The sequence below is a fragment of the Lagopus muta genome, chromosome 9, assembly GCF_023343835.1.
Source record: "Lagopus muta isolate bLagMut1 chromosome 9, bLagMut1 primary, whole genome shotgun sequence".
Classification (NCBI taxonomy): Eukaryota; Metazoa; Chordata; class Aves; order Galliformes; family Phasianidae; genus Lagopus; species Lagopus muta.
In genome coordinates, this window is record NC_064441.1 from 17,090,371 (window position 1) to 17,117,183 (window position 26,813).

Consider the following 26,813-nt stretch of genomic DNA (forward strand, 5'->3'; position numbering starts at 1 on the left):
CCTTGTCCATGTCCTGTTCAAAGCCATACATCTACACACAGCCACCATGTATGACAGCTCTGCCAGCTCTAAAGAACTCCAGTATTCTTGAAGAAAAGTTTGTTACTTCCAGCTGCATTAGATTGCACGCTTTGCTGGCTTTTTTTGTGCTTTTTGTTTGTTTTCTATAGAGTCCCTATCTGACCTACAGAAGGAAAATAAATATGCTAAGAAACTCATTCTTGATTTCAAACACTACCATGTTGTGTTTCAACAATGGTAGGCCTACCATTATGTTTTTAGAGAGCACATTCAAATAGACATTAAATTATACAATGGATGCTTGCATTTATTCAATCCAGATGTGGTTCTGAAAAGAGCTTTACAGTTCTGGGTCCCCCACCTCCCATTTGTTTTTCCACTGACAATTCAGGAGGGCATATGGCATTACTTAAATAGCATCCAGGATTTTCAGCCCGACAGCAATAAAACAGCAGTGCTGACTGCAAGCTCCAGCCTTTTCAAATTCAAGAGACGACAGTCATTTTCCATTTCTCCTACCACAGTAAAAACTTCTCCGTACATTTTATTTTCCTACTACACTAAAATGTTGAAGTTTTTAACATGGAAAAGATTTATATCAGCATCAGTTATATTTGCACTCCTTTCTTACATATATATGCATGTGTATATACACACACACAGATCATAAAGCTTCTCACTAATTACCTCCCTGCTTCCATGTCCAGTCCACTCCAAGGGCTGGGAGGAGGTTCCTACCAGACATCTAGACAAGCTAGATGCATTTCCTGGCCTTTAAGCACATTGCTCTAGCCAGATATTTCCCAAGCTCCAGGTTACTTACTGGCAAGATTTAAAAAAGCCCCGCTGCTGCTTACAATTAAAGAGTTCTGTGAGTCCCCAGCCTACCGCAGGCTCATTTAGGATTCACACATGGGAAGTGTTACATAAACATAACGCTGCAAATGAAGTTGTTGCCACAACACATCTGCACAGTTGCCATGCCTCATCAGCTTGAGAGATGTCTCTATGAAATCAGTGTTCTGAAGACTACTGATTTAAGTAAACAAAGACTAAGGAGGTTTAATGATCTGAAAGCATGATTTCATAAATACAGTTGATCCAGCCATTGTTACTTATCTAAAAAGGTTCATGAGCACAATAGGATTTTAAAGCTCTGCCCTGCTTCTGTCTACAGAATTCAGAAACTGGTACACAAACTAATCTAGTTGAATTACCCTGGAACGGATTTTCTGAACAGCTTTTATCAGCTGTATTCAGATTCAGAGAATGTTATCAGCTGTTCCCATTTTTGTATTATTGTCTCAGAATAAAGGTCAGCACGAAAAGGTAGCTCCAGGACATAAAACACTGAACACGGTTACCATAATTTGCCTGTGGGTGGTAACCTTTGTTTTAAGTGAAAGACACTACTACTTTTTGTCCTGTTCATCTTATGGATCTCAAAAATACTACAGTGGGAAGCTGTGCAGTACTGGCTACATCAGACTGAATAGAAGATGCTTAGCAGATTTTGCATGTAAACTGAACAGAGAGGCTAATCACACAAATTACTGTGTAGTGGAATAAAGTACGTATTGTCCTCCAGAACATAAATTGAAAATCGGGTCTTAAGCATTCTTTTCAATCACAGCAGCTGAACGCAATATAAAAATACGGCCCATGCAGAAGAGTTGAGGACAGTTCAGTGGTTGCTCCTGTTCTGACACCTAGCATTAATAACATTGGTAATGCTTCGGAACTGTGACGGGGTCCCTCTGCTATTCTTACACACTTACTCCCCTGTTTATTCCTTAAGGGACTCACTAACTCCTGCTACTAAGCTTTCACTTTTGTAACAGATATGAAGAGGAAGCATGCAGTATTGCTTTCTATCAAGCTAGATAAAATGTCATTTCCTCCCTTTGGAAGACCTGAAACAATAGGAGCACAGTCATCCAAAGCTTTGAGTGCACCCGGGCTGCCCCTTCTTTTCAGTGCCTTCTTTAAACGACATCCCAAAATACCCAGAATGGCTTCTGAAACTTGAAATAACTTTTATTAAAGTATTCTTATTAAAGCAATATCCAGATATTGAAACAGAACACAAAAGCCACACAGATTAAAAAGAACAAAAAATGAAAGGACATGCCTCTGCCCTGCACTCTACATTTCTGCATGCATTGCTTTCCTGGTTTTGTAACAGCAAGTCAGCGGCTGCAACGAGTCCTGTACACCAGCTTACAAGTAAAAGCATCTTTGTCACCTCTCAGCAGAGCTGCTCACTGCAGTTCTCAGCATTATTTATATCCTTTACTTCACACCGTGGTCAGGATACAACAGAAAGCCTACAGGGTTCGGCCATTAGCCACTGCAGAGGATGCGAACTGTTTAATACATTAATGTCAAACAATCCACAGACATCTGGCACTTCCCTACATCAGTGTCCTTCAAAGACACAAACCCTTACAAATGCAAATCAATATTTTAACTACTGCATTAAATTAGCACCTTTCTGTTTCACATCTAATCTCAACTGTTTTCTGTCCACAAACTGATCTGATCAAGAAACTGATCTCAACACCATATGCCACTTCATATCCATACCAGCATACTTGTTTGTGCTTGTAAAGTCCCACATAGCAGCCACAGATCCGCTTGCCAGCAGCAAGACCCAGAAAAGCATATTTAACACAGCAGTGCTTGAAAGATGTTTGTGCTGGTGAAGTTTGTACCAAAAGATATACTATAGTAAGATATAGCATCAGGAACTCCAAACAGCCTCTCTGGAACAGCATTATAGATGTCTTGAGGACACTGACTGCAAACTATGAGGGCTGCTCCAAAAATAACACCTCCTATTTTCTTATGTTGGCTCACAGTGTCAGAGACTGATGCTGCAATAGAGGTTGAACCTTCCCACATTACTTTCTAAGCAACCTACAGAACTTAGAAGAAGTCAGTGAATCGTATTTCTTGTCTTTATCCAGTACTAATGTGCACGATTGGTAAGCCCAGATAACACCATGGACCAAGGGCTTCCATCTTTTTTAATCCAGCCAGCTCTCAAAAATCATAAAGGGAGATCACTTACATTTTCCAGGAGTTCATATTTCACTGCAGGAAGTCCACAAAAGCCTCAGCCTTTTAAATACCCCATCTCATTAACAACCAACCACAATGCCATTTAGTATGTGTAAGCACTGCTTTCCCCTCAGTGAGTAAGCTTTAAAACATTGCAAGGGAAGTAACTTCAGGACAGAGATTACATGGTTTTCTAAAATCTTCACAGTCAAATGATGAGATGCTTTTGATCAAGTAAACCACTGCATCATCTCAAAAATGAAAGCTTAGCAAAAGCACAAATGAATGAGCAAAAACACCAAAAGGATAAGTTCCAAGAGAAAAATTAAGATGAGTAAGAAGAAAAACAAACCATTTAAAGATGTGACCCGTAGTCAATTCTGCAGTTTAAAAAGTTGCTCATGCTTTCCTAAAAGTGGGAAGGCTGAATGTAAGAGACTGCATTTTTGCCTATGACATTAAGTTTTGCCAATTGAGGCTCCACGTCCGCGCTCTAGACAAAGAAGGAAGGGCCATTTGGGTCAGAATATTCCTCTAATAAAGATGCAAAAGGCAAATCTCCAACAAAGGGCAGTGAGCAATTACTGCATGAGGAATCCATCTGCAATTAATAGGCACTGCTGTATTAAAAGCTCTGATGAAAGTAGGAGGGATAATGCTAATGCATTCTGAATTGATTGTGAATTCTCAGAAAACTTCTCTCACATCACAGTGGTCAGCAAAAATTAGCAAAGGGCTTGTATACTAAAACAAAGTGGCATGACAAAGCTGTCATTACCTTCTTAGCTTAAGACATTCAGGTTTTGTTTTGATCATATTATTCCTGTAAAACACAGAGGAGAAAAGTACAAAGGAAGGCAGCATGTAGCAAGGGAATGAACTGCACCTGCAAAAGAAAATGCCTTCAGGGATGAGAATCACTTTCCACTGCCCAGCCAGCAAGAACAAAAAAGCTCACCAGGGAGAGAAGCAGAGAGCAGCAGAATCAAGCACGGCAACCTCTGTATTTCCCAGTATGCCCAGAGGTGAGCAAAGACCAAAAATGTGTACAAAGCACTTCTCCCAGACAGTGTGGAACAGGCAGCAGCTGTGGGAACTGCATCCACACAGTGTTCCCTACAATACTGACATATCTAACTGTGAAAATCCCAGCCCTTGAATCCAAACCCTGCACAGAGGGAACTATGCTCTTAGAAGAGGTGAGGGCTTATTTAAAACAGACTGAACTTACTTGAACCAAACCTGAATCACCAAACCAAACTTCAAGAATCTAACAGCTGCAAATGGAAACAAAACTATCCCTCCTTACTATTTCTGCCAACACAATAAGGTGATTTTCAGAATTAAAAAAAAAAAAAAAAAACTTTTCACAGCTGTTAAAACACAGCTTAGGTCAATATACAAGTAACACATAAGAATATTATCTTTGGCTCTAAGACAGACATCCTGACCCAAAGCGCATCTGCAGTTACCAATACGGCACCCCAACTCCGAATCCAAGAGCTATAATAAAGGAAGAACAGAGAATTGGACTGACAAGCTTTTCCTGAGTTGATTAGAGCGACACTCCTAGAACTACAAACAACAAAAAAGAAGAATACGTGGGGAAAAAAAAAACACTTTAATAAACCTACCTCTATAAACAAATAATTGGCCTGAATGGAGCTCTGGAAGTCAACTGGCCTACTCAAAGCACACTAAGTCAAATCAGGTTATTCTGAGCACTGTTCAGACGAGCTCAGCTATAAATGGCTCAAAAGTTACACAAGTAGGCTAAAGCCTTCTGTCACTGAGAACAGTGGCAGGCAGATATCTGTACAACTTGCTTATGGCTAAGCAATGATGATGAAAGATGTAAGTCTAACATCCCTTGCTGTCTCATATTTTACCTGAAATTGGTCCTCATCAAATTGAAATTAATATACAAATTTAAATAGAAATTGTCCTGTCTGAAAAATGATACAATTCACTTACAAGGGCAACTACTGGTTTATAGAAGAAAGAGACATTTTAGAAGTAGCTTAAGAGCAAAAAATACATTCTCTATATAGAAAAAATTTTTTAAAAAAACAAACAAACAGAAAGAATATGTCTTTAAATAGCTCAGATTTTCTCTGTTGCTTATTCTGTGCACTCTCAAATTGTTTGCAAGTGCAACAATGCCATTAGAGCCCCACGCAACCTGTTTCCAAAAACCCTACCATATTCATAACAGACTAAACTAACCAAGCTTACAGAACCGTAGAACAATAACAATATCAAAAGAGTTTGGAAGAAAAAATTTGTGAGTCACCACAAGACAATTCCATGCAATCACCCTGTCCCTGCTTTCCCAGAAGTCTAGCACATCTCCATGTGAAAGTGTACACAGAAATGAGCTATGGATATGGCTGCTTTAGAATGTGTTACAGGAGTTCAAAGGCAATATAGCTTACAGCATTTACATTGGCACAACACTAATGTGGAAAAAAAATGAGTAGTCCAATTCACTAAAGAATAAATTCACACCTCTGGGAGTCTCTTGGACTAGAGATAATTCCACATTTTGTGCCTGAAAAATAGCAACAGACTGCAGAAGGGCCACTGTCTTAAAGAGTGCTTCAGGAAAAAAATGAAGAAGGTCTAATTTACACTTTTATGGAATAAAACTATAGATTTGTTTCACATGGCCACAGTGAATAAAATTTATAACCTTCCCCACATCATATTTTATCCCCATTTAGTTTTAAAGCCACAATCCAGTGATAAATCCAACTACCTCTAGATAGCAGGGCTCCATTCGACGCAGAAAGATAAAGTTATCATCCATGCCCTTGGAAGAGATACAAGTCAAGCTTGTTTAAATAACATATGAGTAGAGATAACAAATCATTTGCTGGTGGTACCTATTTGTGTTTTATTTGCAATTAGTCCAAGAGTCCAACTTGATAGGAATGATACAATGAAAGCACAGTACTTCAACAAAAATGGCTTAACAACTAGCAGCACTCCCACATCAAATATGTAGACAGAGAAATAAGACCAATACATTAATCAATGTGAAGACTAATAATAATAATTACTGCAAGTAATTAAGAACATTTTCATCCTATTCTGATGTTCATTTTCCTTTGCTGTTTTACCATTCAAACAAAATTCAAATGATTAAATAAAAGAACATAACTATGAGACAATCCCCAACAAACTGGTTACCCTCTGGGTTAATTTGAAAAACAAAAAATCCTGCAAATTACAGTAATATAATTATTAGAAGATGTAATTCCACATTTTGGATACTTCAAAACTTTCCTGTGGGTATGAGAAGAATTATTTGAGTTGGGATTCAAGAGAAATGATAATGATTTTCTATCCTCATCTCCTTCCCTCTAGATTTAACTCATGACTGTAGTTAGGACTTGCTAATGACCAACTAATGACCTGCAGTTCATTTTTGAGAGGTATTGGCTTTATTTACAAAAGCCTCCAACCATATGTTTTCAAAGCTCACATTAAACTGTTTAAATATAGCTCAACTTACCATGATGGATGGAGCCAAAACATGTATTTAAAGAAGATTTATGAAGTTCTGCCAAGTAACTTCTACTGGTCAGATCCTGTCTTAAGCAACTTAACCCCATCTATTTTTAAAGCAGATATTTTAAAACAATTGCTCCATTTTTGTGGGAGAAATTAAGACTGTCCCATAATATCATTCTGAAGTATTTCACCATGTCTCCTCTGTCTTCAAGTGAGAATTTCCATAAAATGCAAACATGCATCCTGCTTCCAGGACGGTACATTATACCACCACTTTCAAAAATCACAAAAACACACATCTTATTAAAATCTCCTATTAAAATATAAAAGCCATCTCTGACCAAAAAAACCCTTTAAATTTACAATTAGCTTTCTTCATTCACCACTTGAAGTACACAGCCTTCTATACATTATTTGTGGGTTTGTTTTTCCCCTTAAATATAGATTAAATTAGTACATTGGAGGAAAAAAAAAAAAAGAAAACAAAGACTTCTCATTAGTGGAAAACCTACCAAGCTTATGATCTTGAAAGCAGAACTCAGGAGGGGAGATACTGCTCTCCTTTTAATTTAGCATCACATGACAAAAGCAAGTAGTCAGCATCAGGAAAAGATTGCAAAGTTGGAGCTTTTTAAATCAATGTAAGAAAGAGTATGACAAGTTACATTCTTCAAATATGAAACACCATTAATTACTGTTGGTAAGGAAGTGGTAAGGAAAGGAAAGAGATTGTAATGAATTCACCTCTGGTTATGTATCCTATCTAGAAACTGCCAGAGGCTTCTTGGTCAACACCTTGGTAGGATTGCAGATGGCGCTCTCTCCAGTCCTCATAAAATATGAGCAGCCCACAGCACTCAAATAAAATAAGTGAAAATAAGTGAAGAATATAGGAGCTCAGTATTCCAGTACAGGGCAGAATTTTATTTGACCCAGCAAGTCTATCCAGCACGCTTTCAGTAAACATAACCAACTACCCCAAAGTCTGCCTTCTGCATCTCCACTATCATGGCATTCCAGACACAAGGCTCTGAAAGCTTTGCCAACTGGTAGATGTCAATTCACTGCAACTGTTGCTGGGATTAAATACTTTCAGCACTCAGACCTATCAGTTCTCTCAAAACAGGTTTGGAGAACTTTCAGTAATTCACATTGTAAGTTAAGCTCTAATGGAGAGTATGCTCTATCTGCATAGCGTATGATTTACAGCTATGTTTAATTTGAAAGCAGCTCACCAAGCTCTTGTAGATTCTAAAACAATTTTGCTGGTTGTTCTGGGGTGCAAGTGAAAATGTAATTCTGGCTTGAAGACTCCAGTTTGGTTTCTAAGTTCTCCAAGCTCCAGGTGGTATCCATAATAATTCCATATGGTGACAGAAGAGTTTCGCCTTTGCTTTGGAGATGGCATTTGTTCCAAGTTTAGATAAATCTCTCCACAAGCTGAAGCTGGTAGAAGTTAAAATATTAGACTTCCTACTTATAGCTTATCCTAAGCTACTTGGTTCATGCTGGCTTGTATTGCAGTTTTCATTTTGTAAAAGTTTCTATATGGATTTTGATATTGGCACTAACCTTCGCAATGGTTGCTTTTTGTCAGGTGCTTTTTAAGGTACCCCTCAAACATTAATCTCCTGGATTCTCTTCTGCACAAGTGTTTTCTCTTAATTAAGTGGAAAATTAACTTGCTCTTTTGATGAAGACTCATCTTTCCATATACCGACCTCCTCTCCCCCTTCTAAATAAACCTCATTTTCGTGAACAATTCAGTTTCATACTCAAAGGAAGCTGAAACAGGAATTTGGAGCCACAGATTTTTCTACTACATGCAAATGACTTGAAAGACCATAAAATCAAGTGCTCTGAGTTGTTTTTTTTTTTTGCTGATGCTTTTCTTCAGAATGAAAGAAGAAAACTGTTCAATATGCAGAAAACACAAAAGCCAAAGCAATCCTCTTTTTTTTTTTTTTTTTTTAGCCACCAGCCAGGAAATTACTCACTCTATGCAAAATTATACCTATATATACACACATGTATACACCAGCAGAAGGACAGTAGAGCTTTAAGCCAGTTTTACATTACAATCCTATCACTGAATGGTTTGAGTTGAAATGGATTTTTAGGATCATCTATTTCCAAGCCCCTTGTCATGGGTAAGAACATCCTGCAGCAGACCAGGTTGCCTAAAGTCAAGCCTGGCCTTAAACACCTCCAGGGATAGGCAACCACAACTTCTCTGGGCAGTCTGTTCCAATGTCTCACCAGCCTTTGAATAAAAACTCTCCTCCTAGTTTAAACTTCTCCTCTTTTCATTTAAAGCCATTTCCCCCTTGTCCTGTCACTACCTGCCCATGTAAGAAGTCAATCTCATTCCTATCCATAATCCTCTTTTAAGTACTGGAAGTTTATGACAAGGTCTCCTCGCCGCCTGCTCTTCACGAGGCTGAACAAGTCCAGCTCCCTCAGTCTGACTTCATATGAAAAGTGCTCCAGCCCTCTGTTCAGACTCATGACTTTCTTGCACTGAATGCCCTAGAATTGAATGCAGCACTGCAGGTGGAGTCTCAGAGAGGGGAGTAAAGGAGAAGAATTGCCTCTTCTGACCTACTAGCTACGCTTCATTTGATGCAGCCCATGATTCAAGACAGCAAGAACAACAATAAAGAACATTTACCCTATACTACAGGTATGTCTTCTTCCTTGCCTACCTTCTGTCAGCAAATAATTACATTGACATGTATTCTATACCTGTAACACAACTTTATCTTGCAAGCAATACCATCTATAAATTCAGTGATAAGCAGTCATTTGGCACAATGCTCATTTGTCAACATAAACAAGCATGCATTCAGGACCATCTTCCTACTAGTCATCAGAAAACGACCACCCTCTGGATTGCCTGATAATTAATTGATCTGAAGCATAATATTATTTATTTTTCTTAAACAAATCAACCACTTATGATGAGCTAATTCAGCAGTTACATTTTCCTAATGGGAGGGCATAAATAAGTTCCAACACTCAACACTTTCACAGCAGTTTTCTCAATCCTGTCTGGTCTGATGCAATGTAAAATACAGATTGCAGCAGTTCTTACTCATATGCATTTGATTTAATTCACGGGAGGATTAAATCATATTCAATTACTTAATTACACAACAAAACTAGGACTTTTTCTGAAATAATCTTATTTGAAATTATTCTATACTGTATGGATTCCTATGTAACATGCTATTTTTATTCTTATACTTATTTCCCTATTATTGAAAAAAATTCAAAATATTTAAATACAAAAAGAATGCTTAAGCAACACGTAAGCACAGGCGTTCTTAAAACACCCAGGGATCACCTTACTCAGAAAACACAAGGAAGATGCACTTACAGAATTGTAGACTGAGGCTCAAAAAGGCAAGTAAGGCTGCCAAAGCCAGCAAGAACAGAAACCGGTTTCGGAAAAGCATTATTATTCGTTCTGCTTCCTCTTCATGGTTTCATCTTCACGCGTCAGTGGTTTCTGCAAACAACAAAACATTGGTAAGTGTATTTCAGACATGGAAGTATCAGCTATACCTAGGAAAATTCACAGAGCCTTTAGATGATGTCAACTTGCTGCAAAAGTTAAAAGACAACATCAAAAAAGCCCCAAAACCAACAGTCTCCTGAAAATGCCCAAATAAGTAAAGTGCACAGAAATTGCTGAACTGATGCTTTGTTTTGACAGATGCCCATATAAGGAACAGCATGGGGGAGGCTGGGGCTCTCCCCTTCCTTCTCTTCTTAAGGGAAAAAAGAAGAAAAAAAAAAAAAAAGCTGCTTTCATGTGTAAGAGATGAATTTCCCCAGCACTGACAGTGCATTGCAGGCAATCTTTAAGATTCTCAGATTCTTCAAATCAAGTTCTGTTTACAACAGTGCATCCAAATATGTTGACAGAAAATAACAGCAGCATTTCTTATTGCCATGGCATTTATTTGCTCATGGAAAGAGACTTCTGTTGCTTCTTTCCTGCCTTTGAGAATGAAATTACTTACATATAAAGCATGTAATTAATACATTAATTAATACTGTATAATGTAATTAACACTCTTTCATCCACTCTTTCATTTTTTTCATAAAGCAAGATGGATTAGTTACAAAATCACAGAATTCCTATTAGTTGTTCTGCACTCAAAAAACGAATTATCTTACCAAGACCTTGATATCAGGCTCTGAGCACTAACAAGTCAACTAGAACCCAATTTTGAAGTTCTGATACTGTTCCCCTATCAATTTTCTTATTAACATTTGAAAATTCCTTATGAATCACTGAATTTCTTGTTTTATCTGCTGTGATTGGTCTTAAGAAGGAACGGCGATCTATGAACTGGACCAATATGATTTATTTAGAATCAAGCAAAGGGACCAAGAGCATCAGGAGTGATACTTCAAAAATGAAATCACTGAGACTTGCAATGAAATGTATTATGCATTTATATTTTGCTTGACTGATGTCTGTCTGATTTTACTTGGAGGGCTATTGTCACAGCTTTTAGAAAGCGGGAAAAAAAAAAGTAGATTCTGAGAAGCAAGAAACCAGAACTATTATAACATTTTTCCAAGTACCAGGAGCACCACAAATGACACATGCAAGCAGTAATAAAAAGTTTTTAACAAAAAAAAAAAAAAAAAAAAAAAGAAAGAGAGAGAAGGAACGATTTTAGCAGTTTCAGTTTCATTAAGGTGTTCCAGGATAAGCTGCGATTTTGTGAAAGGTGTGCTGAAATCAAAATGAACAGAAGCCAAAGAAACTATACAAAGCTGTGATGGGAGGAAGGTAAAAGGATTAGTGAATACAGAATACTAGGAGAGAATGAAGCAGTTAAACCAAACAGATGGAAGAACAGAAGGAGAGTCACAGGAAAAAGCAAAATTAGACTCAGATAGAAGAAGGTAAAGCACATTAAAAAGTCTCAGGAACAAAAGCTCTTGTGCACAGTGTACACTTATTAATACAGTCATTGTACTTATAAAAGCTGTCACAAGAAAGGAAAGTTGACAAGACAGGAGAACAGGTAATATCTCACACTTCCAAAATAGTTTAGAGCAGAAATTTAACTAGCTTTAAATTTACTTGCAAGGCCAGAAATTTTGAAGTATTTCATTTTAAATGCTCTAGTTAAGACATGATAAACAAGGCAGAATGATTTTTCATTTAAATATATTTGTACTGCTAAGTTGAAAGTCATTGTGTTACAACTGATCAGGAAAAGTTGCTATTGAATGACTTAAATGAGAGCCCGTTGCTATTGAATGATTTCAATAAGAGCCCGTCAATACAACCTGTCATCAACTGCCACTTGGTATCACAGAGCCAGGAATCAGGTGAGCGTACCTAACACCGAACCCAGAGTGGGGAAATACCATGAGAGGTACTGCCAGAGCAAAGCAGCACTTAGCAACACCGAGTGAAGACAGTGCAATAAGCATTGTGAGCATTCACTGACAGGAGTATTTGGAAGCACATCATAAGAATATTATGTAATATAATAATAATATAAATTTAGCTTTATAATAATATAAAGCTAAAAACTTAACATAAGAGCCTCAGGAAAGAAGAAAAATGAAACAACCTTACCTCCCCATAAAATCTATTTTCCTGTACAGACAAAGCACAAAACAAGCCACAAAGCAGAACACATTCTGGGTCTTCATAACATACTACCACACAACCAAACCAACCTTGTGCTGCAAGAGGCTGCAGCAGACCTGCTGCTACTATGACATTTAGAGAACACTGCTCTTTACCTGTTTACTCTGCACACAGGGCAGAGTGCAGGTCATGCCCCAGTCTCACAACGTCCACTCAGAAGCTCTTAGTACTCAAAGGTCACCAACTGGCAATGCTGCATTGCTGCTCAACAGGCATGGGCCTTGGCTCTTTTCCTCAGAGACAGGTAAGCAGTAATTGCTTTCAAAGGTGACCATGCACCTTTGTACTGCTGCAAACAGAGTTCATCATTTTAAATAGTACTAAGCACTCCGGCAGCTGTTTCTGAGGTGTGCCAGAAAAATACTGATTCATGTTCACTTTCAGTCAAGAGAGAACACAAAACTGGATTAAGACCTACAGAGCCCAAAACTTATTTAGACAATGCTAATTACAAGCGTGATACGCACAAGCAGTTTAGATATTCTGAAGGACAGCTAATGTTAATAGAGCATTCTATATCTAAATAAAGATAATTAAAAGGCTACTTCAGAGCTGCCCTATGTGGTACAAGTACCTACTCACAGAAAATTTTTTTTCTTTAAAACTTATTCCACATCTAAACTTATCACCAGAGCAACTTACAGCATTTAGAGCCCCTCCAATTCTCACCTACTTTCACAAGACTATGCCAAACCTGTGCTAATGTAGGACATTGCATGCTCACACAAGTGTAAAAACAGTCTTGCAATTAAAGACCAGGCCTGGGAGTCAGAATATTACCCACACCTCTGCTAGGCTCATCACGTTATCTGATTCAGGCCACTTCAACTGAAAAAGTTGACTAAAGAAATGCTGGGAGGGCAGCATGCTTGTGAGCACGCACAGGAGGCTGCCAGGAGCCTGGGCTAAGCATGCAGCTCCCAGCAGAGCAGCTGCTGTAACTAACCTACTTTTTGTTCAGCACTGCCTGAGGGTTGCTATGTAGCACTCCACAAGCAGCCTTCTGCCCTTGCACCCTCCTCCTTATGTGCAAATTACAGAGATGCTGAGTTGAATAGTTGAGCTATTTCTTTGGAACATTTTAAGTCAGGCCTTGAAAATGCATTTGGATCAACGCTTTTAAAGATCATATGAAGGCTGACATGATGCTAAACCACCACAACTGAACTTCCACACCAATCTACTGAAACTGATACATCCTCTATATTATCTGTAACCATGCAGAATGCAAACCTACTAGTTAGCATGAAGCATAAGCACATTATTACACTGAATCACCATGACAGCTTAAATTAATTTACTTGATTAAAATAGCATGTCTCCATAAATAATCAATAGTACTCAAAGCCTGCTTTAGTAGAGTCACTGTATTATCTGATGTGGCACACCAAAATGACACAGACTGCTGAAATACAAGCAAAAGTACTCACAATGAGATGGCAAAAAAAAAGAAAAAAGCTTCAAAAAAGAAAGACAGCATTAAGCCTGAAGTTACCTGTATGCCAAAGACAACTTTATTTTCTTGCAAACTTATACTGCTTACAAAGGAGAATAGAAAGCCCATAGACATTATGAAATTCATTTGGAATAACACTCATAGATACTTTTTTGAAAAAACATCATGAAAGAACACAGGGATGTACTTATAATGTGATGTTTCTTCCATGCAGAAGACAATAAGCAACTTGATAATTTCTTATTGTAATTGCTTTTTCATGCAACTTTTATCTTTCCTCTACATCCGCAGGTTTATTTTCCAACAGAAGCTCTGTTTTGAATTTGCCTGAAATGAAGGTGACAGCTCCCAAAATGACTGTAATGAAGACTTCTGCCTTCACTTTCAAAACACTAATGAATGATGCTCAATCAGCTGTTCCCCAGTCATTTGGCAGCAGCCTACCCAACAGTATATTTTCCACCTAGTAACTCCCAGAAGTCCAGCATCCAGGCATTTTCACGCAGCTGAAGAACTTTATACTCTTAAACTAGAAGATGCAGAAAGTATCTCCATAGGCAAGTAGCACAAGCCAAACCTTTTCTTTGATATTTCAAAGGAAGTGGCAGTGGGTTTCTTTATTTGAGTTTGTGTCCCTCCCATGGGGTGAAAAACAGTGGCTAGTATATCATGGTTATGACCAAACCCACCACTGCTACAAGCATCTAAGGAAAGAATTAGAAAAGAGAGGAAACAGGATCACTCAGGAGAACCAGTGCTGAGGTCAGCACAACTCGCTTAGTTTTTCATGCTTGTAATTTTCACATGGAAGAAACCCTCACAAAATTCCTATAGTTGACTATAATTTCAGGAACTAAAACTGAGCATGCTATTCCTGCACTGCTGATGTTCTATTTTGCACAGAATCAAAAAGCAACAAATGTAGCACCTGCAAAATCGCTAATCATAATTCTTTATTTTCCTGTCAAGAACAAAACATATTCAGTTTTTAAAAGCATTAATGAGAAATACATCTCACACGGAGAGAACTAAAACCTACACTGTAACATTATGTAGGTTAGTCCACCCTCCATGACTTAAACTGGAAGTTAGTTACCATGGAAAACACAAATTGACAGAAAGCACACACGCAGGTCAGCAGCTTGTTGAGCCTTAACAGAAGAGATAAGCAAAGATATGAATAAAAAAAACCTAAGTATGTATCACGCCACAACAGAAATAAGTTAGTATCTACTAGGGCAGAATTACATGTTAATATGTAAAACTTTATAGCTAGCTATAAAATGTTCTAGAAATTTTATTCTCAAGTTACATAGCATTTCACTAGCAAGCATCTGATAAAAAAAAAAAAAAAAAACCAAAAACCACAAACAGCCATTTCAGTCACTCAGGTTTAACCTACTTTGGCATTTAGAACATTTAAATATCTACACCTACATTTCTCTTTTCTCCTATTCCAAGTATCTTCCTTACCTTCTCGGCTCTAAATCCTCAGGCTGGCACAGCTGGTCTTCTTGAGACATGTAAAAGCTATTGAAAACAGCATAGCAGCACTATCCAGTCTGCCTAAGCTGCCAACACAAGCTCTTACCCTTCCTTAAAGCTAAGAGATCAAATAGGCCTCTTACTCAAATAAGTCTGGTCCTTCTATACAGCACTCATTATTTTCAGTGTGCAGTACATTTACATAAGTTTCAAAGCCTCCTCGTTGCCACAGAGAACCCAGACACAGGTGGTCCACTGACAAACTCCATCAGTGCAAGCATCTTAAAACTCAGCTGGAAGAGATTTAGAAACAATAGAGCACAGTAGCAAACATCTTAAACTAAGAAGTGGGCGATCTCCAAATCTCCCCAAGGAATGGAGATTTTAAGTTTCTAAAACCCTAGGTGTGATAAACCACTTCCACTGCTCAGCTTCAAAGGTTGACAGATAGAAGAAGGCTGAGACTGCCACAAGGACTACGCTTAATGAACCTGAAAATACTGTTTTGAAGGCCTCTTTCTCACTACTGACTATTGAAGGAAAAGCTCGAGGAGTGGGAAGAGAGATAGGAATTACATTCTTTTAAGGGGGAAAAAGTATGCTGTTTGAAAACACACATAGCAATCTTCATGCAGAGTTGTTTAGAAAAATAATTACTTGGCTACAACCTGGTTGTTTTTTTTTTAACCATTAACAAGTGAGGAAGGTAAGAAGGGAGGATGCAAGATTAAGTAGTCTAAAGACAATCTATCTATCATCACCATAAGAAAACATCCCAGGAAGCCTCAAGCTGACCCAAGTCAAAAAAAGAAACTGTAGGCTAAGGAAGCAATATTTTAAGATGGGATTACTGTGCTCCACACGGCCGTTCCTACATGAGTTTAACGTTTGTCACTCTACAATCACACCAAAGCATTTCCTCAGAAGTTTCTCCCTCGGGGTTTTCTGTTTCAGGGTCAACCCATTTGTACAGCTGGGGCTTAGAGCAAGTTATTAACCATAATGGATGAATTCTCTGTTCCTTTCAGTTAGGGCTGGAGGATGGAATATATATATATATATATGTTTTGTTTTGTTTTAAAGAAAAGTTCTGAAGAGCTGCAAGTCAAATATCATTTCTAAGTCCAGCATATTCTTCTCAAAATAATAATAATCAATTTTAGGTTAGACTCTTGCCTTTTACCCCTCCTCACCCTCTCCTGCCCAAATTGCTTTCCCTTTTAACAATTCAAGAGGAACAGCTTGCTGCCTTCATGCCCAGTCTGTAGCAGCACACTGATGGCAGGAACTTTTCCTCCTATCAGCTTTGCTATGTTATTTATACAGAACATCAATGGTTCCCATCACCCATGACAAACAGATGACATGCCCCTGCTGGGAGGAATGCACAGGAGTCCAAATTAGGTCTGACAGTAAACAAAGGAGAAAAACAGGATTGCACAGAAAAACAGTTATGGAATGTTTAATGTAACCAGCCCATGTCCCAGTTTGTGCAGAAGTCTCACACTTCTTAATAGGTTTTAGGTTATCTTAAGTCTGTCAGCATCTGTATATTCAAAAAACAAATACCCACCATAGTTCATATGTACAATGTGTCCCTATACCAAAGGTATATATAATGTATTTCTTACAGCATTTCTCTTCCCTTGGTTATTCCAAAAAAAAAAAAAAAAAAAAAAAAAAAAGATTTCCAGCAAAGCTGGCAACAGATCTAACAAGATTAGAGATTACTTAATAAACGTTTTGCTAGCCATAAGAGTTTAAGTTACTACTTATGGTGCTGTCTGCAAGCACCAAATACGATCCACGCTATTGCTGGTTACATCCAACACAGGATCCATAGGTTTGCATACACAGGATGAATCAAAAGAAAAAGTAGTGGTGACAGATACAGTGACACACGACTCATCTAGGTCATCTTGCTGGGCTTGCTGCTAAACCATCACACTGACAAGGAAGACTTCAAAACACAGTGACAAAAAGACACTGGATATTTCTACCATGTGTTTCCTGCTTCACAGTTTACAAGATCAAGTACCAAAGCCAAACAACATCCTCATTACAGCCCTTCTTACAATTCAGTTACATTGCTGGTTTTGCGTTGTGATTTTTGTTTGGTTAGTTGGTTTTGTTTGTTTTCTTTTTTTTCTTTTTTAATGACTGCACCATCAATTCCTATTAACATGAAAGCAAAACCTTCACACAGCCTTGGGTTTTAGAACCTATGCACATGAATAGAAACAAAAATCTAAACTAAATAAAGCATATTATTTAGGTTTGTTTTTTTTTTAATTATGAACACAAAAGTTTGTTACATTCCTGTTAAGTAAAAGATAGTAAAAAGCCCACCAAATAACATCACTGAAAGCTCGCTAATGGCGTATCCTGCCATAGCAAATTAAAAAAACATCCTGGAAAACAAACAGTTTTCTATCCAGCTTTATAGAGAAACAGCACACAAGTACAAAACTTCACATTCTTCAAGTCACACTGGTCTTCCCTGCACCACTGTTTTGCAGACAGATTTTACACACAAACATTTGCAGCAGATAGATTCTCTGCTACAGATGTAAGACTTTTTTATATAACATACTCCTTGCATTAAATCATAAGGACAAAAAGTTCTACTACTAACAGCATTAAAGCAAACACATGCTGATGCTGCCATGTGTATTTCTGTAACGCTTCAAATAACAAGAGTTTCTCTCACCATTCCGTTCCCAAACTCACTCTCTCGTCACCAGCTTATCAGGACCATCCATTCTTATGCCATGCCAGCTATTAACCTGTCCGTATGTATTAGAAATAATAGTTTTCTTAAAGCTCTCATTTCTAAGGAATCTACACATTTTATATTACTATAACGATGACAGAGAGATCACCTCATTCAACAGGAAAAAACACACTCACCTACCACATCTCAGAGAACAGCATCTGATATGAAAACAGATTTCAAATTTAAGATGCAAATTTGGAACTACATTTTGAATAGAAAATGATATAGCATAGTCTGCTTTCTTTCAAACATCAGAGAAGTTTCACTATTGTGTTAAAAAAAGCTATCAAAATAATCACATGAAATTTGTCAAATTACAAAGCTTTAAGCAGTATTTAAGTAACTTAGGAACATAAACTGTTCCTCCTTCAAAAAAAAAAAAAAGGTTTGGTTTGGGTGTGCTGTAAGTGTTGAAAAGATGACAGCAATTCCTATGCTAGCTTAATATCACTTCTCTCACTTTCTCATTTCTTTTAGGAATTGTTAAAAGCTTCCTTGGTTTGGTTTTCAATTAGATTTCATTTGGCTTACATATTCCAATGGCAAGCATATGAAAGCAGGAAGTATTTCAAGCAGGAGGTATCCTTCACTTCAATTTCCTTTGATCCATTTAAACTTAGGCAGATCCTTCCATCCAGGCAAAATTCTCTTTCAGTGCTCTGCTCTTTCTGGTTGCCAATACAACCAGCGCTATACAGCTTAACAGCTGCATATGTTACTCTGCTGAACTTTCAAACTGAATAAATAAGCAAATAGAAGTCAATGAGAACTTACTTGGTCAGTATTGCCACTGTGAGGGCTCTGTGGAAACAAAAATTTAATGGCTAAGAAAAGCTTTCATAAACCCAAGTCTTCTTCATCCACTTCATAAATATCACCATATTCCTAATCCTCTCCTTATCCAAAGACAGGACACACACTTCCACTCCGCTGAGCTGCAGAGAAAGTAAAATCAAAAACAAAGGAAGTGCTTGTGCTTCCTAAAAGGAAACTGAGCAATTCCATTTCAACGTTATTATAAAACTTGAAAGAAACCTTATGATTTGTGATGGCTCAGAGCCAGAACTGAATCCTAAACGGCAGCAAAACCATTCCAGAACATACTCAATTAGATAACTCTTTAAAAAGCACCAGAATTTACTTATTTTAAGCTTACAATTTTAAAATTGCATACCATATGTTCATAATTGTATAAGCAGAGATCTTAATCACACATAGACCATGGTCAAAGACTGATCAGATAACACCACAGCTCCAAAAAGCACGCAAAGGCAAAGCTGTTAGCATGCTTGAGTTGTTACACTTTTTTTTTTTTTAGTTAAGATTTTCTAGTTAACAGCTTTAACTCTCTGAACAAATCTGCCCACTACAAGGCTCTCTTCTCTTCCGCAGGCACTTCCAATATTAGCCTTTGAACACGTTTCTGGACACAAGTCCACCTCCCTCTGCTTCACTGAGGCTGTATGATGCTGAAAAACACTTTCCTCAGCCTTAACTTTTGAAGTAAATGTTGGGATTCACTTAAAACTAATTGAAATCAGTCAGTGAGGTCAAGTTGAACAAACAGACCACGTCAGAGGTTTAGGCTGGAAAGCTCATAAGTGGAAGAAACAGATTTTCCCACACCAGGTCCAATTTATCCTCTCCAGCATTTGAGGATGTTAGTACAAAGGAAATCATTTTCCTCTACATACCTGCCCTTCCACTCAAGTTAGGTAGATCTGAGAATAGGATCTGAGCTCCCAAGTCTATCCTTATTCTTTTAATTCCAGATGATCTTACACAGGGCTGTTTGCGACCTGAGTTTGTTTCATGTTTCAGCTCATACCGAGGGAGGCAGCTTTGTCAGTTCTCCAGCAGCCTAACTCCAGAATGGTATTAGACAAATGCCATTAGTGGATAGACAGTATTTTCTGCTCCACTTTGTTTCCCACAGCACTTCATACAACCATTAGTTTGTCTGGCTGCTGAACATAGGAATGAGGAATAACACAGGGAGCATACTAGAAGCACTGCTATGCCCCTTTGCAAAAGCAATACCTGTTTTTCCCCTGATCATCATAGCAGCAGCACAAACTAACCTCCAGAAAGTGTTATCTTCAAATTAGAGATATGCAAGCACAAAGTTGTAGGCAGGCTGATTATTTCTTTAAAAGAAAACAGGTTTAGGTCAAAGGTGCTGGCCTTAAACATGATGCCCCATCCAAAAGGCTCACTGCATTCATTTTTGTTGCTTAGCTCCAGCAAGGGTTTTTTTTTTTCCAGAACATAATGGCCTTTCTGAAGCTCCCAGGGACGGTAACCAGAAGACTCAACAGACAGAAATGCAAGCCTTGTGTTCAGACTTCTAACTCATGAGCAATTTGTTAGCCAACACAACAGCCAGAGATGTGAACAAGGTGAACAAAGCATAACAAATACAGAAAAATGCAAAATATGGCATCAGCATTAACTTGTCCCTTTAGAACAACCTCTGACAACACAATACATATGGATATTCACAGGGTCTCTTTTTTAATCATTGGAGAATATCACCTGAAGAGAACACAGCATAGTTGCTCCGTTGCATAAACAACTGAGGAACTCATCATAGTGGATGTGGAGACAACGTCATGGCATTTTGTTCTCCACAATGGAAGACATGAATCATGTGACAGCTTTCTGGGGGAAATCAACTTCATTCTTGTTACATGCTAAGTTTAAGGGTGCTGTAAAAACTATAGATGAAACACCTGGCATACAGTTATTGAATACCACATCTGAACAGTACTTCTAGTCAATATCTTTATCAAGTAGCACAAACAAATAAGCCTAATTATTTCAGCTTCCAAAAACCTGTTATGTGCATGAAACGCCAGCTAGTTTTTCAGTGCCCATCTTACATCCTTTTAAACAATATGAAGCAGCCTGTCAATCTTGCTCTAAATCATCAGAACTATTCAGTGATAATCACACATTTATCATCCACCATTGCAGCTTTCCTAAATTTCACTACAGCTCTACACAATGCAACAATGCTTTTTTTTTTCTTTTTTTTTTTTGCTACTTAGGATTAATCATTACATGAATGACTCAGGCCCTGACTGGGCACAATAAAATGATGTCATCTCATTTAAAAATAAAATAAAATCAGAGACCCAGTGGTTATAATAATACCCTTCCCCACTCTGTTTCTTCTCCGAGTCAGAGAAAACGTCTCACCCAGCTGCAATCAGTGCCCACCTAATACTTCTCAGAAAAACATGAGCATTCCTTTCGAGTTCTGACTGAAGTAAAACCAAGGCCACAAAGCAAGCTATGTGGTGAAAGCCCACATGCTCCTGCACAGACACAACAGCCACCCACCTTCCACCAGGAAGCATTACCATCTACAATTTGTAAACTTTCTGCTCTGATTTACAAAGCCAAATGTTTGCTTAATGGAATTCCACTTCGACGTCACCAAAGAGCAGCCTCATTTTAACCAAATATGAAGCACAATCTGTATCATATTTCTGGTATCTTTCTGGAAAGTTCCTACATCCTTCAGCCATCATCATCCAGCATGTAGTTTATGATCAACTGTTTTAATTTATATTTATACCTGCGTGATTTATACCATATATTGGCCTGCATTTATCACAGAAGGCATTCTGAAAAGCACTGCCAAAAAAAAGTGTATTTTACAGTACAGCACAGCCTGTGTATCTGTACTATAACATTTTAGTACAATTCCAGTATAATAACTTTGAATCTAAAAATCAGGCAAGTAGAAATCTTGCATGGAACTTACAATCCAAGTCTTCTCCCAGGCACTTCAGCATTTCTCCTCATTTTTCTATGCCATTTAAGCTTTTATTTCCAAATGCAGTTTCCCACCCAAGCTAGAGTACTTTTAAATACAGCTTTAAACATGAATCAACACATCACTTATTTACTGATTCCACTTCTCACAGCAAGTCAAAACTAAAGGCTATGTTCAAACACTGTTCAAATCCCACCTTCTGCCTGAGCAGTTCAGGACCGACCTACACTGTTTGTTCAACATCTGAACTGCTGACATTCTCATTTGTTTAAAACAAATCCTTCCTCACCACTCAGGCTGTTGTCTGCCAGCACGTCTGGTACCACTCAAGTGCAAGTCTGTGCAGTTCAGCTTTCATGTTGCTCCCCGCTTCCCTGAACAAACTACGGTACCACTACCTCCTCTGTAGCACCCGCCATAAGCCAGAAATCTAACCATATCTAAATCATGAAGTGTATGCTAGTAGGTGGTTAGTAACACGTCACTCCTGTGCCTGCCTGATGTGCGCTTATAAGCAATGTGCATCTCACAGTGGTGGCTTTTTGTGTACCAATTGCCAGTAGTTTTTTGTACTGTTAGAATAAAAGCCTTGGAGATAAAAGGTATGCAACTAGCCTGAACATCAATCCAGTTAAAAGCCAGTCTTAGGACTGCATGAATTCGCTGTCCATCTTCTGAGCAATAACATGCAGGTAAGATACAAACCTCTCATAAATTTAGAAAAGCCTTTTAGTAAGTTTAAAAAAAAAAAAAAACCTGCAACTTCAGCAGGAAAAGCGCCCAGAAACATTCAAACAAAATCTGATTTCAAAGGTCTCATATGATATTATAAAAAGCAGGAAAGACCTACATAAGAAATCTCATAGGATGCTCAAAGTTTCTTTTGTCTAAGGAGGTTGTGAGGGAGGAGTAGGTAAGAACATAAAACCACTGGAGAATGCAAACTGCAGAGGTCAGTCATTCTGTACATCTTGAAATACAGAGTTTTGTGCGTGCTTGTTCCAAGATGCCATTTTTTGAACCAAAAAAGCACAAAAGACAGAAGATCGCCTTTCTGAAAAGCAAGTTCACAATTACAATACTGAAACAATGTAATCAAGTGCCAGAAGACTGAACAGATTGTGACTGCTGCACAAACACACAGAGACTCATTTCGGCTCTTGTAAGATCTTTACACAAGAGCCAGCTGTAAGGCTTCTTTATTTGTAGGACAGGGAGCTGCTTCGGCACATACTGACCCTTATAAAAATTAATGTTTCAGTATGGCTGAGTTTATATCAAAAATTTAAGAGACTACAATTAAAAGGCATTAGTAAGAAAAGCATGCGTATTTTAGCCATGTGCACTACTTCTAGTTACCTTTCTGAGAAGATTAAAATTAAGCAGCTTTTGCTTTCATCCCACTCACACCCTCCCACTACAAAGTCTGTCTGAGATAATCCTCCTTCTACAGACGTCAAAACAGGGCATACGTATTACAAGGACTCCCTGCCAAAATGTGTTGGCTTAATATCCCATTATTATCGTAATACGGGTACAATAACTTATTATACATGACAGCTTATGCTGTTAGCCAAGTACAGATCCACTTACTCTATCGCTTTGTCACCCACCTATAAGTATACTCATAACATTTATAAAGGAGAAAATTAAAGGTCTGAAGGAGATGCGCATCTCAGACGAATGCCAGACAAAACAGAAGGCTCATAAGGTCACACACTTCCTGCCCTCTCATTTCTATTGTCCCAGCCTTTATGCGCAGCGATCGAACCAGAAATTCAGGTCACAGGATTTACAAACACACTGTTTAACCACTTACTTTCTACCCTCTTAAGCTACGCTTTCACTGATTTTTATTTATTTGAGTGCAGCATTCTCCTTGAAGGCCAAGAAGATCTCCGGCTCTGAACACAATTGGGATGTTAAGTCCATCTGCATCATTATGTTCAGGGTTACTCTTCAGGATCTTGCAGTGCAGAAATACACTAGGAATTTTTTCAAGGCTACAATATTATTTAGGTTTAAGTACATAAGAGGGAAAGGACTGCTGTCAAGTACGCTAAAGACAACAGGCAAGGAAAGAAAAGATAAACCTGATGCGAGTTACTCCATGCCAGCCACAGACGACTAAACACCAGTGCACTGAAAAAGCACAGCAGATCTGTAACAACATATTCTATCTAGCAGAGCACTAAGTATGAAGGCTGTTATCACACGTATTCCGATGAACTCGTGAGTGCATCTCACGGGCTTACCTGCATGCCTATACGTATATATCTGCACACAGAGTAAAGTCATTAAACCGGACGGATTCACCTCCGCCTCATTAAGCGCCCAGGTTAAGCCTACACCGCTCCGCCCGCGCGCTGAGCTCCGTGCGCCTCCTGCGGAGCGCGGCTCGGAAGCAAAGTTCAGCGGCCGCGGCCCATCGGAGGCGACCCGACCGCCCGGGGAGTGCAGCCTGTGCCGGGCTCACTGCCCGCGTGCGGCAGCGGCTCCGGCGGGACGGACGGACTCTCGCCGGCCCTCACATCGGGAACAGCCCGGCCCAGCGCGGGGCAGCCGCGCCGCCGCCAGCGGCTCTGGTAACGCCCCATCCCTCCCCGGCCGCCGGTTATCCCGGGCAGGGGGCGCGGGCCAGCGGCTGCGCAGCCACAGCCGGGTCGTGCAGGGGAGCAGCCCGACCGCTCCCGAGCGGCGCTCCGCGCGCCGTCCCACCTGCGCGGCCGGGACAGAGACACACGAATCGCACCTCGGCAGCGGCGGCAGGACGGAGCCACCCAGGACACCCCGCCCGCGGCACCTCCGTACCTGCCCGGCCGCGCTCTCGCCTCCTCCCGCCGGAGCTGCAGCCGCTCCCGCCGCCACGCCGCGGCTCCGGCCGGCAGCCCGCCCAGCGCCCCGACTCGGGCGAGCGCCGCCCCCACCCCGCCCGCCTGCGCCCCCTGCCGCCCGCCACGGGACGGCCTCGCCCCGCCCTCGACGCGACTCCCCCGACGGGGCGGGGCTGCCAGCGCCACGAGGCCTGCCGGCTTGGTCTCGCACCGCCTTCGCGGCCGCCGGCACGGAGTCGGAAGGGGCGGCCGAGCGGCGAGCTCCGCGGCTGGGCCCGAGGCGCAGCGACCGTTCCGGCCATCACGTCCCGCTCGCCCCATCACCGCGCTGTGCGGGACGCGGCGTCCGCGACTGCCGGCGGCTGATCCCTTCCTCCTCCCCACGCTGTGCGGTTCCCCAACTTCCCGGCCCACGCACGGTCCGAGCGGGTGGCAAGGAGCACCCTGCTGCTGCAGCTCGGAGCCGGGCCGAACGGTTGCTGCTAGGGTCTGTGCAAACAGATGTCGCTCACCTAGTGCAGCTGGAAGCTGTCATGTCATTCACAAGAGCCCTTCAGAAGTGTCACAGAATCAGCAAGGTTGGAAAAGACCTCTAATATCATCCAGTCCAAACATGAAGTGCCAACTCCAAGCTCTTGTCAAAGGGGAATTCCATGAATTTCAGTACATCCCTTGGTTCTGTTAATGCAAGTGAAGCCATTTCGTAACTCCCCAGAAGTCTACCAGGATTCATCACTAACAAAGATAGTTCCCACGTTATTGCTTCTTCCCTTCACAGAAGGCAACTCCAGGGGTGCCGGTTTCTTCCTACATAAAGGCACTGCTTCAAACCCCAATTTTTCATCTATCCCTGAAACAGATTCTATAACTACTACTACAGACTGGAGGAGCACCAAAATGGCCCCGCTTGAACACTTTCATGCTGAGCCCACACAAGCAGTCCCAGCACCAGGCAGCTCACAGCAGTGCCAGCACCCTGTCACCACTGTGTTGGCCACAGGCAGGAGGCAGCACCAAGGGCAGGTCACACAGCTGCCTGGTGCCACCGGGTCACAGCGAACAGCAGTCACTGCCCTGCACACGGAGGCAGGAAGCCAATTGTGCTCTGACACTGTACAACCACAGAGTCACCGCACCTAGCTAAAGACCGGGCATGCTGTACAGCTGGCTGGGTTGATAGGATTTCAGCTGGACATGCCCCGAGATTCTTCATCTTTCACCTTCTGGGAAAAGCAGTGCATATTTGAGTACTTTTGACTGACAGACTGTGCAGCAAAGTGGAAGCTGCCCTGCGGCTGAGCAGCCATGAGCCTGGTGCCTTTCCCTACTGCTGCTGTCTAAAAACTACATCTAGAGTTGCTGAGCAGCACAGTGGAACCTCTGCCAGCCAACAGCTGCACAGCACACACAGAAGCTGCTGTTCCTCCCGGCTAGCAGCAGCACATCCGATTAGAGCTCATCTATCATCATGACTTTTTTTTCTTTTTAGAAAAGTAATGTCAACCATCTTAAATATCTAGAATGTTTTACAGAAGAGAAATTTACAGGAGAAATTCCAGGGCTCTAGCAGTGACACTTCTGACTGCCATTCACTAGCACACTTCAGGGCATTGCAGGATTGCAAAATGCCCACAAACACACAAAGAATTTTGGCCTTTCCCAACACAGAATGCAGAACGCATACTTCACTGAAAAACCATCTCCATATGGAAACAATGATTTATGATGGCAGCAAATGCTTGCCAGCACAATTACATTTCTACCTCGATCAGAACAATGTACAGTTCACATAGGATTTGGAATTTGGGAACTGCTGATCTGTTTTCCTTGCAACAGATTTCACTTCCTTCATTGAATGCTTTCAATTTACAGCCTAAAATAAAGTTGTCTGGCTATACAAAAGAATCTAACTCTGCTAGAGATGCGCATTTTTTATACCCATCACATAAAAGACTATATGAACTCAAAAGTTGTTAGCATCTTGAAAATTTCTCTGCGGAACACCAGACACTTGGGATTTACAAGGATGAAATCAGAGGAGAAACTGAATACACAGAGGACAGAGCAACTGCAGCTGCTATCTTTGGAGCAGTCTTGGAGTGATGTGCAGTGCCTCCACATCACTTTGCTTGGTATTCTGGTCATCCAGACCTACTTTCTCCTGTATAAATCCATAAATTCCCAAATAGCAT

General features: G+C 40.2%; 1 protein-coding gene across 4 annotated transcripts in view; it reads right to left on the reverse strand.

The window, feature by feature from the left end:
- Positions 1-26,813, reverse strand: part of PXYLP1 (2-phosphoxylose phosphatase 1) — a 53,606-nt gene that overhangs the window by 23,965 nt on the left and 2,828 nt on the right. The window contains exons 1-2 of one of the 4 annotated variants that reach the window (XM_048954678.1): positions 24,599-24,710; positions 9,980-10,111 (exon numbers count right to left, since the gene is read on the reverse strand). In XM_048954678.1, the coding sequence (XP_048810635.1) occupies positions 9,980-10,058 (79 nt within the window). In that variant the 5' untranslated portion in view covers positions 10,059-10,111; positions 24,599-24,710. Of the gene's footprint in view, positions 1-7,344; positions 7,364-9,979; positions 10,112-12,211; positions 12,304-24,598; positions 24,711-26,813 lie in introns of those variants that run through there. The other 3 variants (XM_048954675.1, XM_048954677.1, XM_048954681.1) reach the window with 3 other exon arrangements.